The following is a 23,661-nucleotide window of genomic DNA, read 5'->3' on the forward strand; positions in this document are numbered from 1 at the left end:
TATATATATATATATATATATATATATAGTGCCCTCCATAAGTATTGGAACAGTAAAGACAAAATTGCTCTGTTGCCTGTGGAGTCCAGACATTTGCAAATATGATTAAAAAATGAATACGAGACAAAACTACAGAATGTCACATTTTATTATTAGCCGTTTCAACATGTTTTACCAAATAAAAAGAACAGCACTTTTAGAGTTCATCCCACTCATTGATGTGAGCATAAGTATTGGGACAGTTGAACATAAGGCAGATATAAAAGATTAAAAGCTATTATTTAGTTGCAGATCCCTTGCGCACAATCACAGCAGTGAGTCTGTGACCCATAGACATCACCAGACTCTTGGTCTCATCCTTTGAAATACTTTTCCCAGCCTTTAATGCAGCCAATTCCAATTGTTGCTTGTTTTGGGGAGTTTCTGCCTTTACCCTCCTCTTCAGCTGGTGAAATTCATGTTCAATTTAAATCTGGAGGTTGACTTGGGCAATCTAAGACTTTCCATTTCTTTGCTCTTATAAATTCCTTGACTGAACTGCAGGGTGTTTTGGGTCATTGTCCTGATGAAATATGAAGCACTTCCCAATGAATCTGGTGGCGTTTTCTTGAATATTGGTAGGCAAGATGGTTTTGTACCCTTCCAAATTCATTCTGCTACTGTCATCATACATTAAGTCATCAGTAAAGTTGAGAGGGCCTGTTCCAGAGGCAGCCATGCATGCCCATGCCATGACACCACCTCCACCATGCTTTACAGATGATGCTGTACGCTTGGGATCATTTGCAGTTCCCTTTTTTCTCTACATTTTTGCTTTCCCATCACTTAGATAAAGGTTCATCTTTGTCTCATCAGTCCATAAACACAGTTCCAAACTCTTCTGGCTCACCTTTGTGCTTTTCTGCAAACTCTAATCTTGCCTTTCTATTTTTGGTGCTGGTCAGAGGTTTGCATCTTGCTGTGTAGCATCTGTAATTCTGTGTCAAAGTCTCCTGAGGACAGTAGATTGTCAGAGCATCACCCCAGCTTTCTGGAAGTTGTTGGTGATTTTACAAACATGTCTTTTATGGTTCACTTTCACAGCTTTTATGATTTGTCTGTCATGAACTACTGTTGTTTTCTCAGCCGATCAGGTAGTTGTTGGTTGCTGGTGTCGCTGGTGGTTTCCAAACTCTTGATTTCTCCATGCCCTTTGTTTTTGCTATAGCTCTAATTGACTTCCTCTTTTCTTTTAGCATCCAAATTGCTTGCTTTTCTCTCAAAGTCAGCTCCCTCATCTTCATCCTGGTTTGTGTGTGTCTTCATCGAATACAAGATTCAGAATACAGAAGTAATGGATATAACTGATACGACCCATTCCCTGCTTTTAATATCTGAAGAATTAATGCAACAGGACACAGCTGATCACTTAGAAAGACCTGTGAGGCAACTGTCCCAATACTTATGCTCACATCAGATAGAGGGATGAACTCTAAAAGTGCTGAACTTCTTAGCTGGTAAAACATGTATGTGTTGAATCACCCAATAATAAAATGTGACATTCTGTAGTTTTGTCTCATATTCATCTTTTAATCATATTTGTAAATGTCTTGACTCCACAGCCAACAGAGCAATTTTGTCTTTACTGTTCCAATACTTTTGGAGGGCACTGTATATGGTGGTGCTATTTTGCACTTTTTTGGTGATGCTAAGCTTCCATTGTTCTATTATCCAAATATATTTTTCCATTTTTGTTCCATGGAAGAGAAAGGATCATGTTTGGAATGTTATGAGGGTGAGTAAATTATGACAGAATTATTATTTTAGCTCTGATTGCAGACATCCAAGTAATTCCCATAAGTCCCTGTGACGACTTCCTGTAACAGACAGGACTCTATATATTATACAATGCCTGCTTAGGGTCTGATCAACTCCCTCCAGTCTTCTTGAATACTGTGCTAATATGACTCACAGATTTTGTGCTATTTCCCCACAGGAAGTGTGTGAGGATGTTTGTGCCTTGGACAATGGCTTGTGGTCTCCTCCAGCAACAGGAACACAACACTGGAAAACCAAACATTGGCGATGTGGCCGCTGTTATTGTGCTGGCGGTCAAGTCAGTGTGATGCTGGAGATATGTGTTTTGGGACAGCTGAGTATCTACTGCAGCTGGAATGTGAACAACAAGAGACGCTGTGTTTATAGAAATCTTCCATTGCCTGTGAAGCTCAGTGGACGCTTTGTTGAATGAAACATTTTCGACACTGAATTAATGGCATTTCCCTGCTGTGTGTGAAGGGCTTGAGGAACCCTGAGGAATGCTGTGTTCAGTGAACATGAAAGCTTGACTTCATAGGGCACCACCATGACCCTTAATATGGAGGGTCAAAGCATTTGGAGATATTTTGGAGAATTGTTCAAATTTGGCAGGCTCACAACTGACTGTAGGCCAAAATAAACACTGGAGGCTGTAGAAAGGACCACTGCTATCAGTTTAAGGAGTGGTGGGATGAAGTATTGAAAGATCTGGGCTTGAAACCAGAAGGTAGGTGGTTCATTCTCCACAAGAAATGATTCATGAACCATTAACATTGTGCCCTTGAGTAAGACACTTAAACCTGTTACTAGAGTCCAGGGAAACCAAGCCTTGTCAAAACTTGCACAACATGGTAAAACAACGTCTCTTTGATGTAAATCAGATTTAAATTAATAAATTACAAGGATTTTCCAGTGAATCTTTCTGCAAGTAGCATCAAGCCGGCAGGTGTCGACTGTCTGGCTGTCTCAGTGAATCATCCATTCAAATCTAAACATGGATTCGTTCAGAAATGAAACAAGTAGCAACCAATAATCTATATAAATAACTCAGTGGTAACTGCTTTTATGAGAGAGTCGTTGAATCATTGACTCAACCGATTTGTTCTGAAACACTGGCTGCAACCAAATATACTTCAACAGTACCTTCAGTTCTGAGCCATTGAACCCTACAGTTAATCGATTCGATTAAAACACCGATTCTTTCAGGAACTGCGTTCCAGGGTGTAGGGGACCAAACAACTGTTTCTTGAAGTGCCCTTCTGCATCATCATCGGCGTCATCATACAAAGAATCTGTGCAACGGTACCCTTCGAAATCCTTAATTCCGAAGGGCCTTTAATATGAAGTGGCCAGTTTTGAGCTCTTCGGTTTGGAACGACCCTTTAATATGGCGTCCATGATGGTTTTCACTCCGAAATGCCCTTCGGAGGGCGATATATCCCGTTTGGAAAGCACTGAGGGGTGAAACGATGAGAACGTCGATTGAATCATTCACTGAACCGATTCATTCAAAATTCTGAATCACTGGTTCATTCGGGTACGACTCTCACTGTGTGATACTTGGAGACGCTTGACCGTTGATCCAGGCTTTGAAACACAGTTTGGTCCTATTTCCATTAGATAGCACACTTACGTCTGCAAGATGCTTTCCAGATCACTTGATCAGGAAAGCATCTGCTGTGTTCAAACATCTGACAGATGTCTGTAAGATGTCACTTTTACATACATTCTAAATCATGAACATCTTATAGACATCTAACAGACGTCTATTTGACATCTGATAGGAAACGTCCTGTAGACGTAGATGAACAAACACTAAAAAATACATCCTGCAGATGTCAAATAGATGTCTCATTGATGTGTGTGTGCTAATTTCTAAAATGTAAGATCAGTATTAACTTGTTTACTGTACTGTTACATACTAGCAACCAATATAGCAACCATAAGGCTTTTTCGGTACAACACAAAAGTACGGCGTCTACGCCTTTTTCCAGCATAGGTTAGTCGCTATAATTCATGTAACGCATAAATATCCACACACTCGCAATACCATCCTAAGATTGTCCATTCTTCCAGAATAATGTCTCTGTATGAACCCTGCAGGGCCTGGAGCAGAGCAGCTATTCTGTTACAGCTTTCCACAGCAGCTGGAAGCCATTATTCTCTCATGTGATGAAAGAGTGTGTGTGTGTGTTTCTCCCACGAGCCGTGAGAACAGCGCGCATGTTGGAATGCTGTGTGAAGGAAGGGATGCATATTGTGTGTGTGTGTCCTGGGAGTTTGGGATTGGAAACTGCAGCAAGGGGTGATGGGAGCTGGAGTCTGGGGTTTCTCCACAGCCCTGAGAGAGATCTGCTCTAGCTCTGCCAATATTAGGGTCATGAAACCTGAGGTTTTATATATATATACAACAACATTTTAAACAATGAACATATAGAGGTAATTATGATAACAGCAAAGACTTAATACTGAGATAAAAGGCATAGTGTAAAGGCATAGACACCGTAAATCAAAGAATAGATTTAAGGCTTTGCATTAATTTAGTCTTTTTTGCTTTGTTGTATCTTTGTGTTAGTAGTGACCTGTTTTTTATTTCAAAATGAGAAAAAGTAGGTTTTTGTGATGGCCGTTTATATTTGTGGATAAATAATTTGGATAACACTATTTTAAGATGTCCTTGTTACACGTTATATGTACTTCCTATTATAATAACAGTAAATTATGCATAATTACATGTAAGTAACCCTAAGCCAAACCCTAATCCTAACACCAACCACATAGTAAGTACATGTAGTTAATTAATATAATTACATGGTAACAAGGACACGTTAAAATAAAGTGTAACCATAATTTATTTATATATAACAAGTACATTTATAATATACCATATTTTAAAATGAACATCATAAAATAACTTTGTCTGTTGCATTACAACATGTTCTTTTAACTAAAAATGCAAATGATAAATCTTGCTAAATGCTAAACCAAAATACATTTTTTTTATAAATCCATCTCTACCAATGCTCTTGTTTCCCTCTTTACAAAAAACACATTGCAAATCGATGTCTTTCCAAAAAGCTGTTTTAGAGGATAAATCCAGTGAACAATCTTAAATTATATCTCTAGAGAAGGGTGAAGTCCATTTAAACTACAGGGCGAGTTATATGCCATAACCCTGGTTAATGGTCACATGACACACAGGTAAACAAATAAAATTTTATAGCATGATTTAATTATTAGATTTTCATCAACTAACCCCCCCTGTAGTTCTGTCATTTTTAAGAAAACTTTAGACTGACCCCTCAAAAGTGAATCAATCAATGAAAAATGAATCAGATCTGAAATAAGTCAATGCAAGGGCCAGTTATCAGAAGTTGCCTTGTTCGTGTTTTAAATCTTTGGTCATGGCGTGAGGAAGTCAGTCACTCTTCCTGTGACTCAGGACTTCCTTTATTTCATCTCAGGAGGGCAGATAAAGTCATGAGATGTGATTTTAGCATTTTTGGACTTGTTTTGATAGTGACTCAAATTGCAAATCATCTTGACACTCATCCCTTGAAAGGAATATTTCCTGTCTGTAAAGGGACATGCCTACATTTCTTGCTGTGTTCATGAATTTACATGTTCTGTAGTGTTCAGCTCAGTAACAATGACACATTAAAATGGCCCAGACGGTGTGACACCAGCCTGCTTGAAAACCTGTGCTGACCAGCTGGCCCCCATCTTTTCACAGATCTTCAATATATCTCTGGAGTTTTGTAAAGTCCCTTCCTGCTTCAAACGCTCCACCATCATCCCTGTTCCAAAGAAACCCAAGATAACAGGACTTAATGACTACAGACCTGTGGCTCTAAAGTCTGTCGTCATGAAGCCATTTGAAAAACTGGTTCTGGCTTATCTGAAGGACATCACTGGACCCTTACTGGACCCCCTGCAGTTTGCTTAATGAGCAAACAGGTCCGTGGATGACGCAGTCAACATGGGACTGCACTACATCCTGCAACACCTGGACAAATCAGGGACTTATATGAGGATCCCGTTTGTGGACTTCAGTTGGGCCTTCAACACCATCATTCCAACACTACTCCAGACCAAACTAACCCAGCTCTCTGTCCCTAGCTCTATCTGTCAATGGATCACCAGCTTTCTGACAGATAGGCAGCAGCTAGTGAGACTGGGGAAATTCATGTCAGACAGCCGCATCATCAGCACTGGTGCCCCTCAGGTGCCCCTGTTCTTTCCCCACTGCTCTTCTCCCTCTACACCAACGACTGCACCTCTAAGGACCCCTCTAGCTCCTGAAGTTTGCAGACGACACCACACTCGTCGGCCTCATTCAGGACAGTGACGAGTCTGCCTACAGACAGGAGGTTAAAGAGCTGGCTGTCTGGTGCAGTCTAAACAACCTGGAGCTTAATACGCTCAAAACTGTGGTGATGATCGTGAACTTCAGGAGAAACCCCCCTGCACTCTCCCCTCTCACCACCATGAACAGCACTGTGGCTCTAATGGAGACATTCAAGTTCCTGGGATCCATCATCTCTCAGGACTTGAACTGGGACACTTACATCGACTCCATTGTAAAAAAAAGCCCAACAAAGGTTGTACTTCCTTCGCCAGCTGAGGAAGTTTAACCTGCCACAGGAGCTGCTGAAACAGTTCTACTCCGCCGTCATCGAGTCTGTTCTGTGCACGTCAATAACTGTCTAGTTTGGCTCAGCTACAAAAATCAGGCATCAGAAGCCTACAGAGAACAGTTCGGTCTGCTGAACGGATTCTTGGTGCCTCCCTGCCCACCCTTCAAGAACTGGATACATCCAGAGTGAGGAAAAGGGCTCAGAAAATCACTCTGGATCCCTCACATCCAAGTCATCCCCTTTTTGAACTTTTGCCATCTGGCCGACGCTACAGAGCCCCACATACCAGGAAGGACAGCCAGGCAATCCACCTTATGAACAGTTAAATGCATCAAGCATCAGTGAATGTAATGAAAAGATCACTCCTGTATCCCACAGTAACATCAGCATTTATTAAAAAAAACAACTGTAGAGATCCACATGTATGTTCTCAAGATTGGTGTATATTAAGTTATTTACAACATGAGAGAATGAGAGACAGCCGTACATTGTACAATATGACGTGACATGACTTTGAATGCTGTGATTCATACGTCACAGAGCATTATACTCCACACACTTTGAAGGATCTGTAGGGAAATGTTTCTGACAGATTGTCATTAATCTTTTCAGCCCCTGTGAAAATACATAAAAGACAATCACTGAGTAATGCTCTATGTAATATAACAAACTTCTAGTCATAATATAATTTCAGACCTGAATGTATTTCCTCTGGGTCTCGTCGTTGAGCACATGGGCGACGTGTTTGGAGAAGATCTTCTCACGTCCAGTACGAGCGTGGATACCCACCATGGTCACACCGATGGGCCACGGAGCGTTTCCTATAGCCATCTGCAGATAAGCATCGTTTGCCTGTACGTACACAGCGTGTTAGTTGGGTTTCCTCACAAATATACCAATTACAAACTGTCAACGTATTGCAACAAGTAAAACATACCTTAACATATTCCCTCTCCAGCATGAACTTTATGATGTCTGTGATGGACTCCTTAATATCTGCTGGCAAATTCTATATATGGAAGACGCAATAAGCCTGTGAGTCTCTATCTACTAATAATACTGTATAAAAAAAGCTTGTAGAACAGCATACCTTCTTACGAAGTTTTCTGAACAGAGGTTCCAAATAAGATTCGGTCTGTTTTTGGGTGGCACTGGCGACTTTGCCCTGGACACTACGCTTCACATGGTCCTCTCGGCTGTTCAAATCTTTAGCCCACACGCCCAGCAAAAACTATAATAATAAAAATATACTTTATTTTAGATGACGTGCCTTAAAAAAAAAATGTAAAAACTCTTTACATACACGCTGAAACACACAAAGCATAAAAATATACAATATACAAACATACAAAAATAATGTAATTTAATAATTAACTTAAAAAATACACATACAAGCACACAAAATAAAATTATTATACTTTTAAATTGTGCATCAGATTCTCATTAAATCATTAATATTTTAAAATATTTAAATAATTAGAATATTGTCTAAATGTATTACTATCAAATCAGTACAAGATTTAAACACTCTAAAAGGGATTGGGAAAAAAAAAAAAAAAATCACAGCTTAATAAAAAAAAAAACACATACCCTTAAAACTTTATTTATGATGTCCATGTCTCCAACATCATTGCCTGTGCCAAGAGACGCTCCCAAAGCCTGTTTAATATGGGTTATTAAACATGAATGTTACAGTTATAGAGCATCACATATCTTTTGTTATATTATACAATTAATTAAAGCCATAGGAGCTTTAGTATCCAGACATTTGGGACATTGTTGATAGTCTAATTCAGGGTTGTCAGCTGAACCCCTGTGACCTAAGAGATTTACTTGTAAGGACCCCCTTTTAATAATTTAACAAAATTAAATATCCACTGTTCTCTGATGTTCTCTTAATGGTCATATTGCATAAAGGTAAAAAAATAAAAAAATATATTTTTAGTAAGCGTTTTATTTAAAAATTATTTATTTGAATCTTTACATTTTTAGGATTTGATTACTTACTAGCATTTCATCAACACAAACCCGTTTGGAAACCCTTGTCTAGTTATTTCAGTTATGAAGAACATTAGATTTCATATGTAAGACTATAGTGCCACCTAGTGGGACCATGATAGAAGTACTTCTCATTCAATGACAGATTCTGGAGTTGATGTGCTGTAATTATTTTGCTATGTGGAAGTAAGCGGTTTTCTGTGTATGTGTAAGACTTATTATTTATTAGCTGCTAAAGGTAAAAATGCAGTAAATGGTAAAACTATTTGTGCTACAAACCAGTATTTCTAATTACGATAAATTAAAATAATGATAACAAATATTAGTTTGCAATGTCAAGCAGCATAAAAGACTGTTTTGGTACATATAAAATAACTGGAAGTGTATGACACTGGAAGCCTTGCACATTTACAGTTTGCTGTACTTGCTCTTACATTAAAAATGAGGATATGAATTAGTTTAAGTTAATGTTATGGGTTCTGTGTGTGTGGCTTTACCTCCAGCTCCTCAATGGTGGTATTTTCTTCATGCACTTTGAGATCGTGTTGTGTGTCCAGTTCAGTGCCCTCTGTTCCACCGACAATCTCATTCAGATACTGCTGATCGATCTTATCCATGGCGGCCTTCAGATCATTCCTCAATCCCTACACACACAGACAAGGTAAGCCTTAAAAATTGAGTCAAATTCAGCATGAGTCCATCTTGACAGAACTTTTCTTGCAGGGAAATTAAAACAATGTTCCCAGTAAATAAACACACTATATGACATGAGTGTGAATATGGCAAGAGGAGAGGTGGGTCTTACCTTGTTTACTTCTGGTGCTAGAATTTCAATCTTCCGGAGTCTCTGGAAAGCATCATAATCGGATTCGCCAAACAGACGGATGGGCTCGCCACGTTCCCTCAGACGTCTGATCACCTGCACACAGCCACAAGATTTATTCTTCATCCAAGAACAAAAACAACCTCATCAGGTGAGCTCTGATTGGCTGACCCACCTCCTGTCGAGAGAGTGTCATTGGCAGCTTCTCCTCTGTGAGCTCCAGTTCTAACACAGGATTGGATGATGTAGATGGAGGTGCCTCCTCCTCGGTTTTGTCCAGCTTGGACAAAAAAAAAAAAACCAAAAGTCATATTTTAATGACTGTTAAACTATTCTGATACCACTGCAAATGATGTAATTGTAAGATTAAGTAGGGCTGCTTGCAAAATAATAAGCTTATAAATAACAATCCTGGCAAGATCTTACAGAATAAAAGGCCTAAAACAAAAAGTTCTCCATATAAGCATGCAGCTATGCATTTTTAAAATGTGATTAAATCCTCATCTAATCTTATATAAATATGAGCGCACATAATTCTCCCAAGATGCAATGGGTGAACAGCAAAGAACTGCATATATCATTTGATAGGCCATGCTATATCCTGACACCGGTTTTAATTTAACACACCATGCATGCAATATCAAAACCAAATAAGGAAGCTTAAACAACAAAAGAGAACCGCACAAATGAGAGAGCAGGCAAGGCATCTAGAATTCAAACGTGCTTTGCTCCTGGGTGGGCATCTCTGTCACATAAGGGCACCGATTTTACTGTGATCGTTATGCGGCTGGGCTGAAAATTCAGATAGTGCTGCCTCCAGCTTTGTGCAACACTGGGAGCAAAGGCAATTAAACACACAAATGTTCTTCAGTCATGCTGAAACCCGGTCAAACATCAGTCTGGCAGCATGCATTCTGTCTGCCTGAGCCCTACCTGTCGCACAGGCTGCTCATTAGAAACCTACACTCACAGAACACACACACACACAGACAGCAGGAAAGAGAATATGAGAAGAGATACACAGCAGACAGAAGACACCACTCCAGGATGAGAAGAGAACTAGAGAGAAAGAGCTTTCTGAAAGGAACAGTTTACCCAAAAATGAAAATTTGCTGCAAATTTACTCACCCTCAGGCCATCCATCAGAACAGATTTGGAGAAATTTAGCATTACATCACTTGCTCACCAATGCAGTGAATGGGTGCCGTCAGAATGAGAGTCCAAACAGTTGATAAAAACATCACAATAATCCACACCACTCATCAATTCATGTATTGTGAAGAGCTGCGCGTTTGTAAGAAACGAATCCCTCATTGAAAACTTATAACTTTAAACGGTCACATATGGCTAAAATAAGTGTCCATAATCCATAACATTGCTTTCTCCAGTGAAAAGTCAAAAATATGCATGTCAAGTTTGTTTAGAACTGTTTTAAAGTTAAAACATTATTTTGCAGTAAAAGGACAACAGTGCATGGAAACTGGAAGAACTGGTATTATGGACTCATATTTTTAATAAAATGTGAAAATGTATTAAATAAAATACAGGTGACTCATTTTAGTTCGAAGCAATGGTCTGAAATTAAAAAATGTCTTGATGGATTTGTTTCTTTCAAACACACAGCTTTTCACTTCACAAGACATGATGCATTGAAGTCGTATGAATTACTGTGATGTTTTTATCAGATGCTTGGACTCTCATTCTGACGGCACCCATTCACTGCAGAGCAAGTGATGTCTTGCTAAATTTCTCCAAATCTGTTCTGATGAAGAAACGGCTCATCTACATGTTGGACAGCATGACGGCGAGTACATCATGAGAGTGTGAGTATGGGATAGAAGACACTTTTTGAATGGGACAGTTCATTTCTTTGAAAGCCACAGTAGATGACTGACAGACAAGTAGATGGTCCCTGGAGCTGATCACATTTAAGGGTCCGTTTCAGGTAAAAGATTGATAACAACTGGTCTCGGATTACACTACTAATACAGCGGTGTTTATACCTTATATCCACATCTCCTGTAATAATCCTCCTCTTCCTTACGAGCGAGATCAGCCCGTTTGAAGTATTTCTTTGAGTCCTGGAGAAACAACACGAGTACAGTATTACACAAACCCACATAACAACAACACATCGATGTAAACAGTCGCTACTCACATCTACCAGATCTTTCTCCTCAATGAGTTTTCTTTTCCTCGCGATCTCTGCTCTGAGGATGTCCATAACTCAAAAAATAACAACAACTCTTTCTCAAAAACCCTTTATCAGAAAATGTGCCCTTTTTTCACATAAACATCCAACGGGAAACAGTTCAGTCGCTTCCGTTCTAGTGGAGCGATCTGACTCATTACTGCTATGATGCCATCTAGTGGACAAATGAGAGCCTGACGCCGGGAAAAGTTTATAAAAAGAAGATAAAAAAGAGAAAGAATAGCGTTTGTATTTATATCTTTTTAAAACTATCTGGACGAAACCTCTTCATCTCATATATTAAACATATATTATATTTTTATAGTACGAATATCAGTTACATTTAATTATTATTTAAATTAATTAATATATATATATATATATATTTTTTTTTTTTAAGTGATAGGCCTATTTTGTGTTTATTTTTATTTATTTGGTCCATAATGCGACAGTTCACTAAGCTACTTATTTTTTTTTTTATGATATTTCAGATTTATTTTAAGTTTATACATTTTAAATTTAATTTCATTTATTTAGGCTATTTATATTAATTATAATAGGCTTTTCATTTATCTATTTATTTATTTTTGTAAAGTTTCGCTTTTACTTCGCGCGCTAATTAAAACACAGATAGCCTAAACATTTATGATTTAATTTTATTTATTTTTTACACTTTTCAAAGTAGGCTATTACTCCATTGTGAGAGTAGTCACCGACTGCCAAAGCTGACAGGAAAGTTTCTTCTCCTCCAGTCTGTCCAGTGTAAATCTGGACCCTCGTATTTGCGTCCCACAAATATTAGCGACCATCAGGTGGCGCAAAGGAATAGACGAATTCTGAAAGAATTAAGAGGTTTATTTACATCATAAACGAGCAGCCCCGCAGGGGAATGTAAACGCGTCCCGTCCACCCTCCTCCTCCTCCTCTTCCTCATCATCAGAGAGACCCGCGCTTATTATTAAAGCTCAGGTTCGCTTCACTCATCATCAGCTGGACCTAATGAGTTTGTCAGTGATAAAAGAGCCTGTGTGCTGATGAACTGGGCTGGATTCTACCTCTTTTCGCCGCTCTGCCCTTAAAATGGAGTTCATGGAGAGGAAGCGGAGCAGGAAATCTCAGAGCTTTAAACTGGTGAATGATGCAGGTAAGCAGATGACAGACAATAGAGCGCATCTGAGACGCTCTGGAATGCACCTCTTTGTCCTGCTCGCATCGTCACAATGAAGGACGCTTCGTCCTGTTCGTGTTTGATCGCATGTTTGTCGGCGGCGCTCGTAGTACAAGCATGCTCATCTTCTGATGCGTTTAGTCTGTGCACTTCTTCAGGTGTGATGGAAGACAATACAGGTCTGTCTGCTGCGTGAGCGTGATGAAGCTCTTCACAGTCACGCAGCCTACAGGTGGTCCTGACCCGCAGCATCACTTCATCACATCTGCACCGCACACGCTTTCGTAATTATTACATATGAGAGCCTGTATGCAATATCTGTGCTTTTAAAAATGCGGAGAACTCCTTGTGTTCTGTTGATATTTTAGTGTTTTTTTTTTTTATGTTCTAGACAATTCTATTATTTTTATTTTCCCTTTATTTTTGTTATAATTTTCCCTACATAACTGTTTCAACAGTCAGAAATCTGACAGTATGTTACACTGTACACAGTCATACAAAAGTTATAATAATATAATACAATATAGCTGACCAAAAAAAAAGTTTATTGTCTTAAATGATATAAAATGATGCCATTCATGTATGGTGTATTATTTATTTTGTCTTGGGTGATCTTTATCCTCAACGCTGTATATATCTGTATATATGGGCGAAATAAATTATACAAGTAAACACTACACAATAATAATAATAATAATAATAATGAGAGACAGTAAAATAAAAAATATTTGTAATACCGAGCATCATCAACAGAACAACAACTGATTGATTATTGAAAAATGATTTAATACAGAGAATCTAACTGTTCATGTCATTATTCATTACATTTTTATTACATTCATTTCATGTCTTATATCTGAGGATTCCAGTTTTTTTTATGGACATTAATCAAATATGAAATTAATTTTGTGGTTTTGTTTTGCAGTTTTTATAAAAAATAGTCATGAACAATCAACTTGATACTAAAGTGTTAAGATTACTTTTTAAACCACCGACATGATCTAGATGATAGATGGATGGATGGATGGATGGATGGATGGATGGATGATAGATGGATGGATGATAGATGGATGATAAGATGGATAGATAGATGGATGGATGGATGGATGGATGGATAGATGGATGGATGATAGATGGATGATAAGATGGATAGATGGATGGATGGATGGATGGATGGATGGATAGATGGATGGATGATAGATGGATGATAAGATGGATAGATGGATGGATGGATGGATGGATGGATGGATGGATGGATGGATGGATGGATAGATGGATGGATGATAGATGGATGATAAGATGGATAGATGGATGGATGGATGGATGGATGATAGATGGATGGATGGATGGATGGATGGATGATAGATGGATGATAAGATGGATAGATGGATGGATGGATGGATGGATGGATGGATAGATGGATGGATGATAGATGGATGATAAGATGGATAGATGGATGGATGGATGGATGATAGATGGATGGATGGATGGATGGATGATAGATAGATAGATAGATAGATAGATAGATAGATAGATAGATAGATAGATAGATAGATAGATAGATAGATAGATAGATAGATAGATAGATAGATAGATAGATAGATGGATGATAAGATGGATGATAGGATGGATGGATGGATGGATGATGGATGGATGGATGGATGGATGATAGATGGATGGATGGATAGATGGATGGATGATAGATGGATAGATAAGATGGATGGATGGATAGATGGATAGATAGATTTTTTAAAGGTAAGGGGTTGCAAACTATTTATTTTAGCTACATTTAAATAAATAAAAAATGTTGAAAGTTAGTTAACTAAATTTGTTTATTTAAATGTAGCTAAAATAAATTGATTGCAATCACTTACCTTAAAAAAAATAGTAAATTAAATGAATAATTTTTTTCAGTGTAGATAGCTTTCCATTTTCTCTATACTCTCCTTTGAATAAAAGGCTAAAAAGCCAATTTCTAAATGAAATTGTGTCATGACCTCATAATGATGTGAAAACTGCTGTGATTCATTTAGATTTTAGCCATGAAATGGATGATGTAGACCAGAATGACACTGAAGGAGATGCCTTGGATGCTTCTGAGACTGAAGGTAGCTGTCGTTCATCATAACACACTTCATGACTGTGTGCAGGCTCAGTGTGTTAACTGTGTCTCTCAGTCTGGTTAGGTGATGAAGGGATGGAGATAAAGAAGCAGATAACAGGCATGATGCGCTTGCTGAGTGACAAGACAGGACGAGTGTACCAGCGGGTTGGACGAGAGGGTGAGACCCTCAAACAGGAGCCTCAGGAGGAGGCTCTCAGCCTGCCTGTGGCTCAGAGCCCGGTCCCTGAACATCCCCAATACGGCTGGAGCTCAGTCCTGATGACTCACGGGCAGTACGGCACCCGCTCCAAAACCCAGAGGAACCAAAACCACTCGAAAGCTAATGGTGAGTCTCTGAACAATGAAGCAATTGTATTACTTTCAGAAGGTTTGTTAAATGAGCCAAATCTGTCAAATGCCAAACAAAGCATGTTTAGCTATGTTTCTCACACTGTGATTAGGCTATATTAATATGCAGTGGCCCCAAAATGTTTTCACATTGAAGTTATGCTAAAAATTTATGAATTTGAATGCAAAGACAAAAATGCATTGCATTAGATGACAAATTGTCCAAATAAGTGGCATTTATTTAATAGAAATAAGCACACTTCAAATATTTCAGAAATAAAGTTTGTTAGGTTTTAAATGATAACATTTACATGTAGATGCTTTTATCCAAAGCAACTTCCATTGCATTCAAGATAAAAAAAAATCTTAGTTCATCCACTACCTGGAAATTGAATTCATGACCTTGACATTTGCTATGGTTGCGCTTTACTGTTTGAGCTACAAAAAATGCTCTTTTATTTATTTATTTTTGCAAAATACAGTTTTATGTTCAGTAACAAATATTTATGGCCAGCACATTTTCTTAATTTACCCATTTATTCAATTCACTCAATTCATTACCGTATAAAAAAAAAAAAATATATATATATAATATCTGCAACCAAATTATGCTATGATTTATTAATTAAACAAAATATGGTTCATTATTAAATCATAGCATCATTTGATTGCAGATGCCACTTGGTTGGACAATTTCGAAATCTGCACCACTGTATTTTTCTATTTGTTCACTTAGTTCAGTGCATTTTATTTTATTTTTATTATTTTACTGCATTTATTTTATTTGATAATTTTAGTGCATTTATTATTATTTTTTATCATATTATTACTTAGTTTAGCACATTTTATTTACTTTTATTTTATTTTAGTGCATTTATATTTTATTTTATTTCTTTTATCTCTTCACCTCTAGTTACTGCAGTTTATCATGAGGTTGGATGCCTTTAGTGGCACTGCTTTTGTTCTTTTTTTCCGGTTTTAAATTCAGCAAAGCCATGCTTCTGCTTAAAGTGACTTCAGATAGAAGCATAGGAAGATTTTACTTGAACTCCCTTTGGGATTCTTTCCTGGGAAAGTTGTGTTATGTGATTGTGGGCTACAGAAAGATGTGCTGTCTGGCACTGCAGCAGCAAGTGTCTAGACAGCTCTGGATAACACAGCAAACACGTAACATCTTCCTTCTGTATACACACAGAAAGACACAATAACTCCCTCAGTGTCAGTCTGACACACACACACTGGAGTCAGCAAGTCAGACAGCTTTTGTGCTGGGTGCTTGGAGCCTCTGGGTGTTAGACATCATCGGTGATGGCCGTTGTGTTGACGATGCATGTGTGTTCTGATTCAGACATGGCCTTGCCCCTTGCGCCTGCTGCCATGGCAACTGAGCCCAGCTGCTGTATGTGCAACTGCAAGAGCACCCTGCAGGCCATTCTGCTGGAGTTACGTACCATGAGGAAACTAATCCAAACTCCGAGAGGTAAATCAAACACAACTACCTTCAAATTCCTCTGAACACAATTACAGCTGCATTGACACGTGTTCTTCTGCACTCTCAGGATCCCAGGACAAACAGGGCTCCCAGGTCTCACTCTCGTCCAGAACATCCATTTCCAGGAAGAGGAGCCGGAAGAGGAGGCCGGGTCACAGAGTGACAGTTCTGACCACACCCACTAAAAGAACCACACCTCTGTCGCCACCCGCTGAGACCGATGCTGTTAATGAGTGTAATCAGTCAAGAGAGGACACGCCCCCTGCAGTGACAACATTTATCCCAGATCCCATTCCCAGTGCCAAGACTCCTCCCTCTCACTACAGTGTCACCAGAGGCCAAAGCACCACAGAGGTACATCACCGTACATGTGTGAATAGATTTGGTAATGCTGGGATAAAAACAACTCAGTGCTGGGTGAACAAACCCATTATGGACAAACCCAGAGATTGGGTTGTTTTGAGCCAGTGTTGGGGTTAAATGTTTAACCGAGCATGTACTATCTAGCATATGCTATCTAGCATATTATTTAAATTATATATATATATATATATATATAATTTAAGTGAAGTAATTATTTTAGTATTTATTAAAGTAATAATTATTCATATATATTCATTCATATAATTCACTCAACCAATTAGTTCAACAGAATGAATTAATCAAACAGCTTTCTTTATTAATGAGTCACTGAATCGTTCTCTTAACCAAACACTATCTGTTGTTCGGATCTGCTGTGGTTTTGTTCAGAAGTATTTTCATTGGCAAGACAAAGGCAGAGAAAGCAATTGGTAATATTCTGTCTAAAATGTAAGAAACTCAATATTAATTGTTTATTTAAAATTTTCACACTGACACACTCACTGTTGCTTGAATATATATATATATATATATATATTGGCAGCAAGCACCAATCCTCAAATTTTAATATTGTTTTGGTCGTAGACTGTGATTTAAAAGCTTGCATGATTAAATTCTTTAAAAAGAAGCATTCAGTGAGGTAGCCAGTAACTTTGTTTTATTTACTTGCCAAAGCACATTTTCATGTTTGGCCAGTTCTGATTTTGGACCGTGTTTGCACCCATCAGACTGATAGCTGGCCATGTCTTTCTCTCTCAGCAGAATGAGTGAAGGTTAGAAACAACATATGGGGTTGAGTACATAAATATGATTTCACAGTTGTCTAGGTTATGTGTTTATTCTGATAAGAGCATGTGTCTCTGAAAATTAATATTAAATATTAAAATACTTTAGTCTCACCTGACTAAAAGGGAAATTTTGGATGATTACAGTTTCTGTGTCAATGTATGTGTGCATGAGTATGTATTAATTCCTTTTATTAATATCACGCCCATCTGTCTCTCCCAGCCGGAGGTGCAGTTGGCTGAGGATTATGACGTATTTATTCCTAAAGCACAGTTGGACTCTATCTTACTGAACTACACTCGCTCTGGCAGCCTGCTCTTCAGGAAACTGGTGTGTGCGTTCTTTGATGATACCACACTGGCAAACTCACTGCCCAACGGCAAGAGGAAGAGAGGTCTGAATGACACCAGGAAAGGACTCGATCAAAACATAGTCGGAGCCATTAAAGGTTTGTGAACATAACTAGGCCAGACCAAAACTTGCACAACATCAGTGTACAGGAGAACGTTATTATGGATTTTTGCCTGATATTGATCACTGTCATACATATAGTCACTAGCATAACCAGAAATATTTAAGTGGGTGGGCCTACATAAAACTGGGTGGACCAGGTGTGTAGCATATGAAAATGTCAAATTGCCAACAAAAAATACAGCACCAAGGTTCATTACACAGTACTTCTAAAGCATGCATTAACATTAGTAATTTGTTATGTTAATGTTCATTTCAAAATTTACTAATAGGACATTATTAAAATTAAAAGTTAACATTTAAAAAGTTAACATTGTTAACATTTGCCTGAGCTGGTTAACAAAGATGAATAGACACGGTAACAAATGTATTGCTAATGTTAGTTAATGCATTAACTAACATTAACTAAAGGAAGTTTATTACCTCATTGTGAAACAACGGGGCTTCGCTGATGATTTCATAATCAAACCTCTCTGTCAGTTCACGCACATCAAGGACCGCAGAAGTGTGCGCAGCTGCAAATTATGCAGTTTGTTGTGGCGACCAGGATCTAGCACAACGTTTATGTGTTTCTTTCCACAAAGGACGCATCCATTTAGTGGATAAAACACTGTATATATGCTAATATGATGTTTCAAACACACTTGGTTCAGAAGTTTTCGATCGATAAATCCAGCACCCGCAGGTGGTCTGGCGGGTTTCATTTTTAGACGGTCCGGATTTATTGTTAAGACTTTTACGAATCATCATTTTGACAAGCGTATGATGATATGCACCTATAGGAAGAGGGAAAACGTCTCAGGTTACGTATGTAACCATGGTTCCCTGAGTAGGGAATGAGACACTGCGTCCTCTAGGGGTCGCGTGACCCGTCAGCGTGACCCGTGTCTGAAGCATACATACAAAAACACCACATGTTGGCCGGCGACAGCTTATGACGTCACTACCGGCGCGACCACAGTATAAAGGGGTGCCGGGAAAATACGTCATCCACTTCTTCGTCTGAAGCTTGCGTCCGAAGCATGACACAAAGCTTAGAGGACGCAGTGTCTCGTAACCATGGTTACATGCGTAACCTGAGACGTTCCCTTTTGAAGAAACTTCGAACTGCGTCCTCTACGGGACGCTATGGGGAACGGAATACCCACACCACCATGCTGAGAGGAGTGCAAGCCAAGCACAAAAGGCGAGCACTAAGCACCAACTCTACCGGTCTCAGGGAGTTGCCCCTAGGATGGTTAGACGGCTGTCAGTGACATTATCCCCTACGGCCAAAGACCCGAGCTGCATACCCTAAAAAACTTATCTGTTGAGGACCGGGACTCCTGGACACAGGGTAGAGCTCGAAGGCTTAGAATCATAAGAAAAGATTCCTTTAAGGGGATACGGCCAAGTGCCTAGGATAGTATAGGATAGTAGCTAGGTCCATGGCTTTCAGAAAGTGCACAGAGACTTAGTGTACGCACTTACCATAACATGGATTTTAAACACCAGAAACATTGGGAGAAATAGGTAGAGTGGGGCCCAAGGCAAAACCGGGGCCTAACCAACCCAAAGAAAGGGCACTAAGCTGCAGCGCGTAACCCATACCGTACAGGATTTTAGAAGGAACGCAAAACACTTGATGTGCGATCTTACCACAATGTGGCTTTCAGAAAGCGCACTTACCATAACATGGATTTGTAAACACCATTCTAGGGAGCAAAGCGAGCAACTTAACAGGGAGGCAGAGAGAGGCCTAACAACTTGAAGTTGCTGACTCACAGAACTCTGGGGGGTGGAGAACTCAACTCTTAGGATGAGAGGGAAACTGCAACGCTCAGGGAGGGGTTGTGTGCTCATAAGAGACCCTCGGAGTGAGGGGAGTACTGCCGAGCATACCATAAGATCAGCCTAAGGGGAAGGGCGGATAAAGGGCCTAACCCGTTGGCATGACTGCACGGTGAATCCCACAGAGCAGAGAATCCAATTCTCAGGATGAGAGAGAAACAGCATGCTCATAGGTGACCCTCTATAGTGAGGGGAGCAATGCTAGCTCGACCAACAAGGAGAGCAACCTAACAGGGAGGGAGAGAGAGGCCTAACAACCTGAGACCGCTGAATCACAGAGCTCTGGGAAGCGGAGAACCTAACTCTCAGAATGAGAGGGAACTCAGATGCTCAGAAGGGAGCGGCATGCTCAAAGGTGACCCTCTATAGTGAGGGGAGCAATGCTAGCTCGACCAACCAGGAGAACAACCTAACAGGGAGGCATAGAGAGGCCGAACAACGAGAGGCTGCTGAATGACAGGGCTCTGGGGAGCGGAGAACTCAACTCTCAGCATGAGAGGGAACTCAGACGCTCAGAAGGGAGCTGCATGCTCATAGGTGACCCTCTATGGTGAGAGGAGCGAATGCTAGCTCTACCAACAAGGAGAACAACCTAACAGGGAGGCATAGAGAGGCCGAACAACGAGAGGCTGCTGAATGACACAGCTCTGGGGAGCGGAGAACTCAACTCTCAGAATGAGAGGGAACTCAGACGCTCCGGCGCCTGGTCTGAAGGCAATGCTCAAGCCATCCCACACGGGAATCAACAGGTGGTCCCACACTAGCTAACCTGAAAAACCCCAGTAAGCCCTCCAAAGAAGCTGCCACAAGAGTGGGCTATTTACTTACACCCTAGCAGGGGAGAAGCACACTCTAGGCAAGGGCTCAGGGAGATCGCTACTTAAAAACCCCAGGGGGGGAGCAGTCCCTGAGCTAGCACATAGATATCCTCAGATAGCCATGCACCTAGGAAGGCTACCAGAGAGGGACTGACTGAGACTATCCAGACCACAAAGAGTGGGCTGTTTACATTAAAGAGTAAAGCCACTCAGTACCTCAATAAGAGGAGCTTCACTCAGAGAATGCATGATGATAGAGTGTGTAATCTAACAACAGTGGCAGACGTCCCAGCCATAGAAACTGATAATAAAAAGACCCACAGGTCCTGGAATTGCAGTGCTGGAGACCTGATGACCAAGAAGCCTCCCACAGAAACCTACGACTGGGCCACACAATCCAGGGTTATGAGGCCGGGAACAGGGCTTTCATCCTAGCCTGGATCTAGTATCGACAAGTGAGGTCATCACTGCACAGAGTCGAAGGCAAGAGGTTAGAAAACACACAACGACAGGTCCCAGAAATACTGCAAAGAATGGCTACACAATACCAGTGAACAGTTAGAGCTGGATCGTACTCACCCATCCATGGTTCCTATGAATGAGATCAGTCCCGGAGGCGAAGTTCGAAGGGTCGGGTCCGGACCATCAGCAAGGTAGTTTCTATGAAACATAGAACCTAACCAAAACATCATAAGTCCAGCATAGAGACTACAATGTCGAGCGCAGGTTTCTAGGTTCCCATCTAACCTCGGTCAGGTGGCGTTAACGGTGGTTGCAGGGGAATTAGCGAGGGGAAGATGAGGCCCCCCGAGGGAAGGGAGTAGATGTTCAATTGTTACTCTGGTCCAGACGAGAGCGTTGAGAACACCACGTCTGGATCACCTCCCTCAGGTCTTGCCTACCTCTCTTTGACCCGCTCCTCCCTCTAGCCCTACCCGCAGACGGGAGAGGGGCATGAGTCGCGACACTAGCCTTGTGTGCCCATCTCTAATCCCCAGACGGAGATGGGCCAGGACCCCTGCGTTGTTCGGGCTCAGACCTGGACCTTCTTGGAATGAAGGTTTTGAAGGCATCATCATCATCTAGTAACTCACTCTCGTTCGCGGCCAATGAGCGCGAGAAGGAAAGCCCCCTCTCTAACTCATCAGCCAGATCCGCCTGCAAGCCCTACAAGATCATTCTCCCCCGTGCCTCGACAACAGTGGGTCTTGAACCGCGGGAAGCAGACGGCTGCCTCCTTGAAAAGAGAGACAGACGAGAGCGGAGCTTTCTCATAGAAAAAAGCTCACAGTGCACGCAGATTGCCCCCTCGAGGACATTGTGTGCGTGCTCCTCGCCCAGATCATGTAGCATGTAGCTAAAAATCATGTAGCATTTGATTCATTTGATATTATAATAATTAATATGTAAAATATTTAAATATATGTATTATTTGTGTACTAGCATTTCTTTGTAATTAAATGTGAAATGTATTATTATTGTGAAACGTATTATATATTATATATAAATATTTATTTATTGTTATATAACTTCTTCTTCTTCTTCTTCTTCTTCTTCTTCTTCTTCTTCTTCTTCTTATTATTACAAATAAATAAATTATCTCTTAAAAGACACAAAATGCTTAAACAGGACCAGCATAACACATTTTTAAGATTTTTGTGTCTACATTGTTTAACGTCTTTCATAAAACTGTGAAAAGGGGCTTAAAATTGGTATACTTGCATTTGTATATTTCGTATATATTATTTATTATTACATAAAATATTTATTATTATTTGTTACTTGCATTCCTTTGTAATTAGTGAAAGTGAAAGTTGTTTCTATACCAGTTATTTTTTTTCAGCTAACAATTTTTAAAAAATCTTTAATTTTGTACATATATGTGTATTAATCTAGTGTTTACAGAAAAGTATTGCACAGCCAATGGAATTGAGAAGCTTCCCGGCCCCAGAGACTGGGTCCAGATTCTGCAAGACCAGATTAAACTTGCCCGCCGACGCTTAAAAAGAGGTGAGAACATGACACAAAGAGAAATACATGCAGGGAAAGTGAAAAAGAAAGAGAGGTAGTGGTGTCGTACATTACCAAGGATTCAAAGTTGTAACAAAGCTGTTGCTTCATGATTGATGATTTGCTAGATGAGTGCTATTAAAACAATTAATCGATCATTTAAATGTTAATTTAACGAATGCTTCAAGGTCATAATTTATGTGATTTATTTTGAATGATTTGCAGCAGAGACAGCCTCAGACAGTAATGATATTCAGCACAAAACAGGTACTCGGACACACTGACCCAAACCCACACACACAGCATGAATGAAAGTGCTTCAGATTGTTGAGTGTCCTTCACCTCATGATATCCCAGCATACTTTATTAGAATGATACTTTAAATAATATGCTAAATAACTTCAGAGGACACATTCCATTGGAATATTATTCCCACTAGTATTTCTGTGTGTTATTTTTCAGAGAAATGTCAGCAAACTGTTGATAAAGTGGAAACTGTGACACAAAATGGTACTGCAATGCACATATTTAATATTTCACTCGAAAAAAGTGTCATTGTTCTTTCTTCTGTGCCACAGGTGCTGCTTCTGAGAGAACAGAATGTCTAGTTGCTATGGACACTGCCTGAGAAGAGATTGTTTTCAACAAAATGCAACCTCCGACCCCCGCAAAGGAGTCATTTTTAATTGTTTAGTCCGTCTAGACTGTAGCACGCATGGAGAGAAACAGCTTTGAAATTCTCATGGTCAGCTGTGCAACAGACAGAAAGTTTGTTTGGAAGGAAACGGCAATGTTTGAGGAGCGTCTCGCTGCAGCCCACAAGGTCCA

General features: G+C 39.8%; 2 protein-coding genes across 3 annotated transcripts; one reads left to right on the forward strand and one right to left on the reverse strand.

Moving 5' to 3' along the window:
- Window positions 1–6,804: 6,804 nt before the first annotated feature.
- LOC306842699 (pre-mRNA-splicing factor 18-like) lies at window positions 6,805–11,602 on the reverse strand. 2 transcript variants are annotated; one of them, XM_079373712.1, is made up of 11 exons: window positions 11,414–11,597; window positions 11,259–11,336; window positions 10,189–10,215; window positions 9,431–9,535; window positions 9,238–9,351; window positions 8,930–9,076; window positions 8,025–8,093; window positions 7,525–7,665; window positions 7,372–7,443; window positions 7,131–7,286; window positions 6,805–7,049 (listed from the first exon to the last, which is right to left on the reverse strand). In XM_079373712.1, the coding sequence occupies exons 1-11, from the start codon at window positions 11,477–11,479 to the stop codon at window positions 6,969–6,971; spliced, it is 1,056 nt and encodes a 351-aa protein (XP_079229838.1). In that variant the 5' UTR covers window positions 11,480–11,597; the 3' UTR covers window positions 6,805–6,968. The 2 variants fall into 2 exon arrangements, with proteins under 2 accessions (XP_079229838.1, XP_079229839.1); XM_079373713.1 differs by lacking the exon at window positions 10,189–10,215 and having other exon boundaries at window positions 11,414–11,602.
- Window positions 11,603–12,526: 924 nt separating this feature from the next.
- LOC306843100 (BEN domain-containing protein 7-like) lies at window positions 12,527–23,461 on the forward strand (the record flags this gene model as incomplete). Its single annotated transcript, XM_079374366.1, has 10 exons — window positions 12,527–12,590; window positions 14,648–14,722; window positions 14,792–15,064; window positions 16,415–16,546; window positions 16,626–16,912; window positions 17,927–18,152; window positions 22,720–22,833; window positions 23,059–23,100; window positions 23,296–23,343; window positions 23,412–23,461. The coding sequence occupies 10 exons, from the start codon at window positions 12,527–12,529 to the stop codon at window positions 23,459–23,461; spliced, it is 1,311 nt and encodes a 436-aa protein (XP_079230492.1).
- Between the last annotated feature and the right edge of the window lie 200 nt (window positions 23,462–23,661).

This window comes from Barbus barbus, assembly GCF_936440315.1.
Source record: "Barbus barbus genome assembly, chromosome: 23".
Lineage (NCBI taxonomy): Eukaryota > Metazoa > Chordata > Actinopteri > Cypriniformes > Cyprinidae > Barbus > Barbus barbus.